Source organism: Gymnoscopelus microlampas, assembly GCF_963454915.1.
Source record: "Gymnoscopelus microlampas genome assembly, chromosome: 15".
NCBI lineage: Eukaryota > Metazoa > Chordata > Actinopteri > Myctophiformes > Myctophidae > Gymnoscopelus > Gymnoscopelus microlampas.
The window spans coordinates 32,464,415-32,478,658 of NC_139952.1; the positions used below are offsets into that span (position 1 = coordinate 32,464,415).

Below are 14,244 nucleotides of genomic sequence, written 5' to 3' on the forward strand. Positions count from 1 at the left end.
TGGGTCCCGACCCACTGTTTGGGAAACAGTGTTCTAAACGGCTCTAAACAAACGGTTGTACGCATGCGCACGGTTCAGATCAGCTGACTGGAGTGTGATGTTCTATTGAAGGACCTGCAGGGCTCATCATCATCATCATCATCATAATATTCATAATACTCTTTATCAGAGATATAATGCGTCCACATATCTGAGTTTTTAAACATTATTCTATTGTCCTGCGTTGTGGATCAGTACGGAATCCTTTTGAACGCCTTGGTAAGTGCAATAATTAAATGAATACCGTGTGTCGTGACAACCTGAGAGACTGCATTGCTAGCAGGCTAATGCCAGCAGTTTCTAATGCTGTGTGACCATAATGTTCCAATGTCACAGAAACATGTATTTATTCAACATACTCTCTCAATTGGTATAATGGTTAATGTTAGTGTAGTGATCTAACGCTGTGTTACCATAATAACAGTACCTTCCAATGTCACAGAAACATGTCTTTATTCAACATGCTCTCAATGAGTAGTAATATAATGGTTGATATTAGTGATCTACTGCTGTGTGACCATAATAACAGTACCTTCACAATGTCACAGAGACACATGTATGTATTCAACACACTCTCAATGAGTATAATGGTTCATATTCTGAAGTGTTATTGAGCACACACACATCATCACATGTCACATGATATCCAATCACTAGATTGCAGTGGTGGAAAAAGTACTACATTTGTTTTACTTAAGTGAAAGTAGCAATACTGCAATGCAGAAGTAATCTGTTACAAGTAAAAGTCTGGAATTCAAAATGTACTTGATTGATTGAATTGATTGAATATTTTATTAGACAGAAATGTAAAAACAGCACAAATACAGTCTAACACTTTGTCTAAAAGTAAAAGACTTGACTAAAAGTATAAAAGTATTGGTATCAAAATGTACTTTAAGTACCAAAAGTAGAAAGTCTTATCTTATAATAGCAGATCTACAAGCTCAGAATGTTTTCAAATGTATAAAATGTATAAAAATCTTATAATATCAGATCTTCAAGCTGACAATGCGTCGCATCGCGACACATTGTGAGCTTGTATACCGGCTATTTTCAAATGGCCTAAATGTATATAGGGCTGAAGTGGGTGATGTATGTTTTGTAATAATAATGAACGTCATCTACAGTAACTAGTAACTTGAGTTCTCAAATAATTGTAGGGGAGCAAAAGCACAATATTTGCCTTTTGAGATGTAGTGGAGTAAGGTAAAAGTATTGAAAATTGGAAATACTCCAGTAAAGTAAAAGTACCTAAAATTGTATTTAAGTACAGTACTTTAGTACATGTGCTTAGTTACTTTACAGTACACCACTGCTTCCAATGTCACAGAACATTTTATTTATTCAACATACTCTCAATGAGTATAATGGCTAATATTCTGAAGTGTTTTTGAGCACACACGATATCAGCATCACATGATAATCAATCATTGATCTCCTCTGATCACATCAAGTACAGTGAATAACTCGACACTCGTGACTGTTGGGGTTGATTGGAACACAATCTGAATTTAGACCAAAAAGAGGAAGGTTTTTTTGCAACGTGACACTGATTCTTCCAGGGGTGTAATAATGGTACTTTCCTCTATGCCTTAAGTTTTGTTGTCAATGACAATGTTTTTGTTTGGCAAGTTTACAAATGGTTAAGTTTAGGTATATGGTTAATAGTTGTTGTGTTTGGACATTAGGTTATAGATGCTATGTTTAGGTATAATGTTATAAATGGTTATGTTTAGACATTAGACTTATTACAATTAGCAGTTTTTGCAAACTAAAGCTAATAAAGTATTCAATCAATCAATCAGATGGTTAAGTTAAGTTATAAGTTTTGATGTTACTATCTTGGAGGGCAGTGCCAGTTACACAATGTTAGTACAGTATAGAGAGGAAGTGGAAAGCAGTAAGATAGCGGAGGTCAGTTTTAACTAAGCTAATTAAAGGTGGGGTAAGTGATTTCTTTATTTATTATGTCAAAATAAGATTAGAATAATTTAAAAAGAACATTATGGATTTTTGTACTCACTGCTGCCCTAGCCTCGGAAACCCATCTGCTCCCCAGACTGGTGGTGCCAACGTATTCCAGCAACTGAGGGCACAGAGTGACAGACCTGATCTTCCATAATAATGCATTGATTCAAAGGAGTTAGAGATCACACTATCCCTGTACTGAAGGAGATGAATGAATGTCTCCTAGAATCTTTATTTGAAAGGTTACTGTACATTCTTTACGAAGGTCATTCTTTACAAATTGGTTGAGCAGTGACAAATGCTCAGTAGTATTTTTGTGTGATTTCTGTCCTCCTCAGTTGACCTCGTCACCTAGAATAGATTAGAATATAGATAATCTATATTGATAGTACTCATTGCTATAGTGTTTGTTCAGTAACCGGAGTCTCCCTGTCTCTCTAGCAGCTAGCTCTTTAGTTAACAGAAAATGCATTTTCAGGTCGGGATACCGATTTTATCCATTCAGGAGAGAAAACTTGCACAGGATGCAGGATAAACAAGTGAAATTAGCAGTGATGAGTGATGACACAAAGAAGTGTGCAGACACAATTGGAACTGGAACACTATAAAATGGGTACTCTCTCCTAATTGACTGAAATTGCCAACCCCACATGAAAATAAGACGGGGAGACTCCTGTTACTGAACAAACACTCTATAGCAAAGATTACTATCGGAATATAGAGCTTTGACCTTTTAACAAAACTCTTTTTGTTTTAACCCCAAAAATATCACTTGCACTATTAAGTGGTATATTGGTTCAAACTACAAGCGTGCCTCAGTAGCATTCTATCAAATAAATGATCCTCTTCTCTCCTTGTCTAAGTGAATTCTCTGTATCCGTGAGCCGGTGGACTACTGTACTGTACCTTTCTGGCAGCAGCCATGGCTGAATTCTGGTTGATCTCGGCGCCGGGAGAGAAGACGTGCCAGCAGACCTGGGACAAGATGATGGTGGCCACCACGCGTACCAACAACATCTCCAACAACAGCAAGTTCAACATCCCGGATCTCAAGGTCATCAGCTGCATCCATGTGTTTGTGTCTGACAAAAAATATTTTCTGTCTAAAGCTCCTTACACACCGGGGGCGATTTTTTTCATGCGAATAATACGTTTTTTTAAAAAAACCTTATAAAGTCAATGCAAGCTTCCATGGAGCGAAAAAGCGAAAAGGCGAAGCGAAAAGCGTCTTTTAATTATTCGGAACGAGTCCGAATTGTGCGTATATTCGCATAATCGCCGTTGTGTAATGACCTTAAGCCTTGTCTTTCATTTAGCCGACAGGTTTTATGCAGAGCAGCTGAAGCCTGATGTATTTGTTTATTTGACTATACGCCTTGGCTTAAAATCAGGTTTTACAGTGCTTGGGAAGATTTGACAGGACTTGTAGTGGTTGAAGTGACCCTTCAGGTATTTAGCCTAGATGATAAAGTACGTACAAAATCACACCCAGCATTCAGTGTTATTCTGAGGAGCAGGGTTTGAGTTGTGCTACAAGAGCTCCAATTAGGGCTGTCGACTGAGTTCAAAATGTCACATTTTGGTCTTAGAAATTGGCTGATCATATTCCATTCAACGCTCAAGGCTGGTTGAAAAGGCCAGAATAAAAACAATACAAAGTCAAACATGAGCTGAGTTTTCAGTTCAGTGTGGGAAGGGCATTGGCAAACACTGCAGGTAACATCATGAGGTGTTGTACTTTCAATACTTTGTACTTTTGTTTGTATTGAAATATTCTATGTTCTGTCTGACAACAGGTTGGAACGCTAGATGTCTTGGTGGGCCTGTCTGACGAGCTGGCGAAATTGGACACTTTTGTGGAGGGGTAACGTGTATTGCTATAACTACTGTAGGACCAACCCCATATTAGTATATATTTCATTTTCAATGAAATATCTTTATTATGAAGTAACACTGACTTCTGTGTCCACTGCATGTTGGGAACCACAGCAGTATGGTTTAGTGGTGACAGCAAAGAGGCTCCCTAGCTCAGTTATGTGAGGAATGCATATCACATTCTAGCACTTGTATCATAAAGGCTGCTGCTGTCACCATGTGCCTCTTCTCCTCATCACTTGGCCATTAACCACTTCCTGTTTCATGCGGTGTCGCATGGTGAAAATAGCTGATCCACAACCTCACAATGTGTTGCATCACGACATGACGTGAGCTTGTAGATTTACTGTTTTTGCTATTTTTCAAAATACGATATTCCGATAATGACATGCCCAAAATAAGTACGCCAGGTTGAAAGTGGTCTCGGCATTCCTCTGAACTGTAATTATTTTGGGGCTTTCTAGTGTTGTGAAGAAGGTGGCCCAGTACATGGCTGATGTTCTGGAAGACAGCAGAGACAAAGTCCAGGAGAACCTACTGGCCAACGGAGGTAATAATGTTATGAATAATAAATGATTACATTTATTTGTATTGCACTTTTTTGTGTGTGTGTGCAAAAAGCAATGTTCCCAAAAGTACATCACATGTTGTTAATAGAAGCTATAAAAAAGTAACACAATTAGAGAGTGACCCATAACTAGAATAATAAAAAACATTGACATTCACTCCAGTCTGCTAATTTGATTTAAAAAAAACATTCTGGATTTTGCTACTCACTGCTCCCCAGATACAGTAGGTGGTGCAAAACGTATTGCAGCAACTGAGGGCTCAGACCTGATCTTCCATAAGAAAGCATTACTCCTTTGATTTAAAAGGAGTAAGAGATCATACTGTCCCGTTGTACTGAAAGGGATGAATGAATGTCTCCTAGAATCTAGATCTTGAAACAGTACATTCTTTACAAGGGTCACAAGAAATATCACAACGGGGGACAACTGAAACTATATATAGTTGTAATAAATTGGTTGAGCAGTGAGAAATGCTTAAAGTATTTTTGTGTGGTTTCTGTCTTTCCCAGTTGACCTTGTCACCTATGTCACAAGATTCCAGTGGGACATGGCCAAGTACCCCATCAAACAGTCTCTGAAAAACATCTCGGAGATCATTTCCAAGGTAGTCTATAGTGACATGTGAACAGGTTGAATAATTTATATGGATTTACGTATAGCCCCTCCATCCAAAGCATGCCACTTAACAATGTGCATTACGTTCACTCACTGCGGCACTGGATCAGGAGGTAGAGTGGCCGTCTTGGAATCATAAGGTTCACGGTTTGATCCCCGGCTCCTCCTGGCCTCGTGTCGAAATGTTCTTGAACAACACAATGAAAACCTAACTGCTTCCGATGAGCAGGTTGGTGCCTTGAATGGTTTCCTCCTGTCGGTGTGTGAATATATTGTAATTCACATTACAAAACCACTTTGGATTGAATTCACCATTTACCATTCGCCCCTTCACATACTGATGGAGGTGTGTGAAAGATGGCTTGAAGTCTGTACACACCAGCCGGCTCGTTGGGGTGCAGTTAGGAGTTCAGTGTCTACTGTCTTGCTCAAGGATACTTTAACATTGTGATGCCTGGAGGAACAGAGATCGAACCGGGAACCTTTTGATTCCCAGTCAACCGCTCTAGCCACTGCCACATTATATGACATCTTAAGCTTTGAGATAAATAGAGATTATTCTATTTCTTAGAGGTCCTTTACTGTCGTTGCATCTCTATTGACCCATAATGTCAGATCCAGTGATGGTTTCAGGAAACACAGACGTTAATTCAGTGTAGTAAATTCCTTTGTAAATTTGTGAGAGCGGTGGAGACACATTTCACTTATATTATTTAGTTTTGAGACACTTATAATAGTCCTCATTACCTGAAATTATGTTCCATTATCTCTATTTTATTTGATATTATATTTCCAGGAGTTACTCCAGAAAGTGCAGTTTAATCATTAGACATGACCCAGGCTTGTAAAATGTTACATAATCTCAGCAGAAGATATGCCCCGGTATATTTCAGAAGCTGGGGGTCTTTAGAATGTTTTTGCCTGTAAAAGTGCTCCGTGGTAGCCAACCCTGAGCACTTATTGCCCAGCATCCCTTTTGTGTTATAGCAAGTGTCTCAGATAGACAACGACCTGAAGGCGAGAGCGTCCGCCTACAACAACCTGAAGGGCAACCTGCAAAACCTGGAGAGGAAGAATGCGTGAGTAAAGCTTCATTTGTAGTCCGTAGTATGACGGTGTAGCATGACGGTGTTGCTTGCCTAAAAAACAAAACAGATTTTCAAGCTAACAAAGCATTGCGACGGGAGTGATGTATGCATGTATCAACTGAAGTACGGTTGGTTGGTATGGTTCATTCTTCCAATTACCATATATACAGTAGTTCTTGAATGGCCATTCAATAGCTAACCTGTAACGCATTGGCACCAGCTTCTATAGGTATTGACATACTGTAACTGTCAGACGTTTTGTCTGAAGGTGAAAATTGTGCCCTTGAGTTTTAGTTTAAACCCAACTGAAAGACAGCATTGTTGCCTAACATCTTATTATGCTTTTCCTGTTGTTTTGTGAATCCGGATGCTGTATGGTCGTTTAAATCACAAATAACTTTGTATTGCTCATATGTGTTTTGTTTAAGATGATATTTTATTCATCATCCAAGAGATATATTTTGTATGTCAAAGTTCTGAATGTGTGTGATATTACTGTATATGCATTGTGGTGTAGGGGGAGCCTGCTGACCAGGAGTCTTGCTGACATAGTGAAGAAAGACGATTTTGTTCTCGACTCTGAGTACCTGATTACTATGATTGTGGTCGTCCCAAAGTAAGTGCTCCACATCGGCCTCTGCAGGTCAACTTCAATCATACTTTTATTCTGTTTGGCACATTTCATAATATAGGAAGAAAACCCCCAATACAGTACAAAAATAACATTTAAGAAATAGCGCACTTTGCCATGTAAAAAATAATACATTAAAAAATAACGATATCATACAAATGGTAAGCTACATTCAGTAGACATAGCATAGCATACATAGCACATAGGACCTACAGTAGGGGAGAGTGTCTGTCTGAGATGATTGAGTTGATTAAGACTCAACACATTTCTTATTTTCTCTATAAAAACAACTGACTGAAAATCAAGCTACTAGACGAAGCATGAATTAGGGTAGATTGAAAACTTTACACTGGCTGACCTGAACAGGCTGCAATTCAAAAATGGCCCCTGTCCAAGTCCTAACCTACCCCATGTCCTAACCTAACCTACCCCCCCCCCCCCCTCTCTTTCTTTTTTGTACATATTTTTCACCCTTCATACTTCATACCAGTAACCTGTAAACTGATTGTATGACATTCTGTATAGTAGTGTGTATATCTGTCTGTCTCTTATATGTCAACATGATTTGTGTGCATGGGGATCTCATCTTAAACAAGCTACGTGCTTAACTGAGCTATCCAGTTTAGTAGACCTTGTATTGCGAATTTGTACTTCCATGTACTGTTATGTACTGCCATGTACTGTTCTCATGTCTTACTAAATAAAGTACATCAATCAATCAATCAATCAAACCTTCATACAACACGTTACACATCTACCTGTTACCTTTATTTGAAGTCATTGGGATTTATCAATATAATCTCTTCCAAATTATCGTATGTTTCTCTAAATGTAGTTAACATATTTTTCTTTACTGTGAACAGGATAGGCTACACTGACTGGCAGAAGACCTATGAAACCCTGTCTGAGATGGTGGTACCGCGCTCTACTACGTACGTTTTAGCACCTACATTCAATAGATGAGATTCGATTTCTAGGGTTGTGCCGATGATATATAATTATTTTTAAATAATCAGCAAAGGAAACGCTACTCAATTATTCGACTGATCGAAAAAGACCAAATATGATCTCAAACACTAGAATGCCTTGTTTAGAGGTCCATTTCGGACCAGCCCCCTCTCTTGTAATTAATTGCAGCCTCTCACTGGCAGGCACGGTGTGATGCGGTAACCTAGCAACCTTTGTTGGCAGAAAATATACGATGCCCTTCACTGAAGTGACCTGGAGGGGGAAAATGCACATCCGCTGTTCCAAAACAGAGATTGTTGACAAGAGAGGACTTTGTTTTGGATCATGGGATTTTAAGTGGTTCCACTCAGTTATTTTTGTTATTCAAAGATCTGCTTTTATGATAATTGGAGGACATCCTGTTCATTGAGGAGATATGGAAATGTAGATTCTTTCATAAATTATAGTGCTAGTGCTATTTTCTCGACATTTCTGGTTGATCAAACAGGACAGTAGTGAAAGAGGTAGATATGGGTGATTGCATACTGTAGGGCCGCACAATTAAGTGAAACTAATCGGAAATTGAAATGTTATGTTTCACAATGATGTAGTTGTGGAACTTGAATGTACAATGAATTCAATCATTACGCCACCGATAAGCTATTGTCCTTCCTGCAGCTGTAAAATCAGGCCCTTTGCCGCATGTCATCCTCTATCTCTCCCCTGCCATTCCTGTCCCTCTCTCGATCACTGTCACTGTTATATGTATTTTGCCGCCATAAATAGCAGATCTACAAGCTCATAGCACGGCACGAAGTGATGCGCTATGAGCTTGTGTATCTGATATTTTTGAATAGCCAAAGCATAAAATATGGCAAAACATGTAAAATGACACAGATGCTTTCCCGGTTTTATTGGGTTAATAAACCCACCTCTTCACACATGCAGAGCTTGCTTTTTTTTGTTTTGTTTTTAATCATATTTTGTAGCCCCTATTTTCTTTTTGTTTTCTTTTTTGATTTAATAAAGTTACTTTGTTTTGTTTTTAAAAGCATCTAGTACCTACACTGTAGAAAGGTGCTACGGTATATAAGTGATTTATTATTATTATTATTATTTCTATATTTTAAAAACCTGTGTTCCAACTCTCCTGCTGATGTCCTTGTGTGTCCTCCTGCATAGCCTCCTGTTTGAGGACAACGACAGTGGCCTGTTCAGCGTCACCCTCTTCAGGAAGGCCATCGACGACTTCAAGCACAAAGCCAGGGAAAACAAGTAAACCAGCACGCTTTCCCTTGAGCCATTCATGTGTTCATGTGTAGATTCCACCTCTAAAGGGACCCCCCCCCCCGCCCGCGTGTTGTGTTTTATTTGCTCTCTGTCCCCATTCAATGACAGGCTTGTTTTGGCCTAACAATTGAACCAGCCAATCATTATCATGCTTAACAGCCACTCCAGTCAGCATGTGTGTGTGTGTGTGTGTGTGTGTGTGTGCGCGCATGCGCGAGTGTGTGTACGCGCGCCTGGTGACTCATGGCCAGCCTCTCTCTTGTGCCGTGTTTGCCAGGTTTACGGTGCGTGACTTTCAGTACAATGAGGAAGAGATGAAGGCAGACAAAGAAGAGATGACGCGTCTGTCCACAGACAAGAAGAAACAGTTTGTATGTCTTTTCAAACCACAACTAATATTAGGGTGACCAGATGTCCCGGTTTGGCCGGTATTGTCCCGATTTCAAGCTGCGTCTCCCGATTCCCGACAGATATCTCTAAAACTCCCGGTTTTCAACTACAAAATTGTGCATGAATGGCAGTGCGCATGCATGACGAACATGCACATTGATTTAAGGGTCCCAGTTTGAGGGGATAAATATTTGCTCACCCTAACTAATGTATTTTTTTATTACAAAGAAAATGTGTAAATGCAGCAGACCTTATACATGTCGAGCTGAACAGGGTTTGGTTTTGCATATTTAATTGCAACAATTGCCTCCTCTTTCAAAAGGACTTAATCTTTAGAATATCTAAAATAGCCAATCTATAAGCTCACAAGCAATGAGTTATAGATATGCTATTGACTCATTTTTAAAAAATATTTTTTTGGGGCCCTTTTCAGCCCTTATTTTGATAGTACAGTGAAGATTGACAGGAAACGGGGAGAGAGAGAGACCGGGAGTGACACGCAGCAAAGGTCATCAGGCTCGGGAATAGAAACTACGACTCGCTGCCAGGCTGCAGCGAGCCAATACGTATGCGCTTTAACCACTAGGCCATCGGAGCACCTATGTTTTTTTTTTTCTTTCTTTTTACATTTTCTGTAATCTCACCAATAATGACATGCCTAATATAGGGCCCAGGTTGAAAGTGGTTAACTCTTTGGTGTCATGCTAATTTAAAACGTGTCTCCTTAAAATGCAAATTTCGTTCATATAGGGGCCCTTGGTACGATGGCTGAAAGTGAACTTCAGCGAGGCCTTCATCGCATGGATCCACATCAAAGCCCTGCGAGTATTTGTGGAGTCGGTCTTAAGGTGAGGAAGACCTCCTTCTCACTTGTTTTACATACTGTACATAACCTAATGCCTTGCAACAGTTAGCCTCCATATCTGTTTGCTGTTTAATGCTACATAAAAAATACATTGAAAGAAAGTGTTATCACCAAGCAAAGGTGACAAAATCATCTTCTGTAGCATCTTGTGAACGTGCACTACATGTATCACATGTAGGAAAATATGTTTTGTTAAGTAATTAATGGGTTAAGCCTAATTTATTCACCTTTGTAAGACGGTGATCGAGTCTAGCCATTTAAGAATGTATGTCTCTCTGCCACTGTGTCTGAAGAAAACCGCCCCACGTTTTTTGTGCAAGCTGCCAGTAGGCCACAGAAGTAACTCCACTTATTGGTTTCCACTTACACTATGTTTTATATTTTTTGAAATATTTAACTTAAATTTCATAATGGAAGTCAACGGGGGCACTGATCAGGCTGAAACGATGCTGTAATATGGAGTCATAAGTCATAGATAACTGAACACATGAAGTCCTACATCCATATTGGAGCCACGTGGTTCCTATGTTGACCCTGAGATCCACATGATTCCATTTTTCTTCATATTCCTCTATCGTAGATATGGTCTTCCGGTCAACTTCCAGGCCATGTTGTGTCAGCCCAACAAGAAGAACATGAAGAAGTTGCGGGAGGTTCTGTATGACCTCTACAAACACCTGGACAGCAGTGCTAACATCATCGACGTGAGTCTCCTCCTTGCACTTCTCACTCCCTGCAGCTCTGTGCCACTTCACGTTGATCACAACGTGAAGTGCACAAGTCACGATCACAACGATCACAACGCGTCACAATACCACTTCATGGCTCCCTGGGCACCCTGGCCGGGTTAAAGCCATTGTAGGTGAAAAACTGTTGAAAATGACAGATCTATAAGCATTCAATGTGGTGCCACGCATTATACAGTGGGGCAAAAAAGTATTTAGTCAGCCACCATTGTGCAAGTTCTCCCACTTAAAAAGATGAGAGAGGCCTGTAATTTTCATCATAGTTATACATCAACTATGAGAGACAAAATTAGGAAAAAAAATCCAGAAAATCACATTGTCTGATTTTTAAAGAATTTATTTGCAAATTATGAGGAAAATAAGTATTTGGTCAATAACAAAAGTTCATCTCAATACTTTGTTATATACCCTTTGTTGGCAATGACAGAGGTCAAACGTTTTCTGTAAGTCTTCACAAGGTTACCACACACTGTTGCTGGTATGTTGGCCCATTCCTCCATGCAGATCTCCTCTAGAGCAGTGATGTTTCGGGGCTGCCGCTGGGCAACACAGACTTTCAAAGATTTTCTATGGGGTTAAGATCTGGAGACTGGCTAGGCCACTCCAGGACCTTGAAATGCTTCTTACGAAGCCACTCCTTCGTTGCCCGGGCGGTGTGTTTGGGATCATGGTCATGCTGAAAGACCTAGCCACGTTTCATCTTCAATGCCCTTGCTGATGGAAGGAGGTTTTCACTCAAAATCTCACGATACATGGCCCCATTCATTATTCCCTTTACACGGATCAGTCGTCCTGGTCCCTTTGCAGAAAAACAGCCCCAAAGCATTATGTTTCCACCCCCATGCTTCACAGTAGGTATGGTGTTCTTTGGTTGCAACTCAGCATTCTTTCTCCTCCAAACACGAGAAGTTGAGTTTCTACCAAAAAGTTCTATTTTGGTTTCATCTGACCATATGACATTCTCCCAATCCTCTTCTGGATCATCCAAATGCTCTCTAGCAAACCTCAGACGGGCCTGGAAATCTGCTGGCTTAAGCAGGGGGACACGTCTGGCACTACAGGATTTGAGTCCCTGGCGGCGTAGTGTGTTACTGATGGTAGCCTTTGTTACTTTGGTCCCAGCTCTCTGCAGGTCATTCACTAAGTACCCCTGTGTGGTTCTGGGATTTTTGCTCACCGTTCTTAAAAAAAAAAAAAGATCCTACGGGGTGAGATCTTGCGTGGAGGAATGGGCCAACATACCAGCAACAGTGCGTGGTAACCTTGTGAAGACTTACAGAAAACGTTTGACCTCTGTCATTGCCAACAAAATTCTTTAAAAATCAGACAATGTGATTTTCTGGATTTTTTTTTTCTAATTTTGTCTCTCATAGTTGATGTATAACTATGATGAAAATTACAGGCCTCTCTCATCTTTTTAAGTGGGAGAACTTGCACAATGGTGGCTGACTAAATACTTTTTTGCCCCACTGTAGCTCATTGATCTGCTGTTTTCAAAATACTTCAAGAAAAGGTTTGAGGTTGTGGTTAATTTCGTTAAGCTTAAAATAGATCATCTGTTTTTTAAATAATGTAGAACATTTTTGTGGTTAAGTGGTTTATTGCTGTCTGATCCGCAGGCTGCTATGGACATCCCAGGTTTGAATCTGAGCCAGCAGGAGTATTACCCCTACGTTTACTACAAGATTGACTGCAACCTGCTCGACTTCAAGCTCTAAGACACCCCTCCCCACCCCCAAACATCTGTCCTACCCACGGAAACCCACGCCCAGACATCCATTCTACCCATGGAAACCCACTCTGCCGACCAGAGGCAGCGTTCTGACACGACACAAACAAGCTACCAGCTTTCATTTTTTTACATTTGTTCTTGTTCTCTTCCTGTTTTCCATCTCCCAATCTCTCTCTCTATCTCTCTTTCTACCTCTCTTTCATATTTAACATTCCTTTATACGTACCCATGGCCCATATTCATGAAGCTATGGGGAACAGAAGTGCTGTTTACAGGTAGACTGAGTTCTTCTTTTTCTGGGTAATTTTTCTCCCCGATTTAGTTGTTACGCCAATTCTCCCCCAATGTGTATAGTCCCTGTCACTGTCAACCCCTACTGTTATATCTTGGATCAGGGTGTAGAGACAACCCTGTATCTCCTCCAATGGAGTCGCCAGCCACTTCTTTTCACCTGACAGTGAAGAGTTTCACTGAGAGGGCATACAGTGTGCACAGGAATAAACTATCCCTCCCTGTTCCATTCCCCGCTGAACAACCAACGTTTAGGAGTCGCTAGTGCAGGGACAGATCAGCCTCCTGCTTCCCATGGCTTTCCCTTTCGCCATCTGTGTTCGGCCGGAACGACCGGACATGCAATGCACCGCAGAGGATTCCAACCCCCAGTCTCCACGGTATAGCTGATGTTCTACCATGCTTGATGCATAAGGGACCCCTGAACTGTCTCTTTTGTCTTAAAGTTCTGTGACGATGTCTCTATTTCCCTCTCACACGTGGTGTAAAGCCTGATTCATAGGTTGTTGCGCGAGGTTGTCCCAGGTTGAAAAGCTTACTTGGACAGTTTCCATTGTTGATATCGTAATGGTTGTAACATTCACTATGGCAACAATGGACATGGTGAATATTGGACTTCATATACACAGTAAAATCCTCAGCATTAATTTAACCCAGAGACTGTAAAGACTGTTTTTACACTCTGAGAGAAATAACACTGAGAATTTGACTGTGTAGTTGGCTTTTACCCTTTATCTGCTATTAGTAAAGGGATTGGTTCATGTTCATGGGAAAATGGTACAAATACACAGTATATATGTATGTTAAAGACAGTATTTATTTTAAGATTATAAAAGCAATGGGTAGAAACGGTCATTTGTTTGTTGTTTTGAAGGTGTGGTGTCCGTCTAGCTCTGTGTGGAATATCTGTTTAGAAGTAGATGTGACGAGATGCAACTGAGCTACTGTCAAGTGAAATACAGCTCATTTTATCAAGAAGCAATATGTTTAACTGTATGCTACCACAATTTCTGTATATTATATTTAAGAAAATAATATATATATGTGCAAATGCTGTATTGACGATACAATGTCATTGAAAAATGAAGACAGTCAAAAAGTGAAAAACGTATAAAAAAATAAATGTGTATGTACGATATACTGTAAATGCCCTTTCTTTGGAAGTCAAATGTCCATGCATTTGTACTGCAGAATAAA

The 14,244-nt window shown here is 40.1% G+C and overlaps 1 protein-coding gene across 1 annotated transcript; it reads left to right on the forward strand.

Moving 5' to 3' along the window:
- Window positions 1-93: 93 nt before the first annotated feature.
- Window positions 94-14,244, forward strand: atp6v1c1b (ATPase H+ transporting V1 subunit C1b). The gene is made up of 13 exons (XM_084081395.1): window positions 94-258; window positions 2,871-3,061; window positions 3,804-3,871; window positions 4,347-4,432; window positions 4,961-5,055; window positions 6,054-6,145; window positions 6,672-6,770; window positions 7,649-7,717; window positions 8,916-9,008; window positions 9,301-9,394; window positions 10,164-10,261; window positions 10,859-10,982; window positions 12,644-14,244. Exons 2-13 carry the CDS (start codon window positions 2,930-2,932, stop codon window positions 12,740-12,742), a joined length of 1,149 nt encoding a protein of 382 aa, XP_083937521.1. The 5' UTR covers window positions 94-258; window positions 2,871-2,929; the 3' UTR covers window positions 12,743-14,244.

Coding starts and splice junctions, on each gene's coding strand:
- atp6v1c1b (XM_084081395.1), top strand. CDS start 2,930: ATGGCTGAATTCTGGTTGATCTCGGCGCCGGGAGAGAAGACGTGCCAG. Junction 6,146..6,671: donor AACCTGGAGAGGAAGAATGC/GTGAGTAAAGCT, acceptor ATTGTGGTGTAG/GGGGAGCCTGCTGACCAGGA. Junction 10,983..12,643: donor GCAGTGCTAACATCATCGAC/GTGAGTCTCCTC, acceptor TCTGATCCGCAG/GCTGCTATGGACATCCCAGG.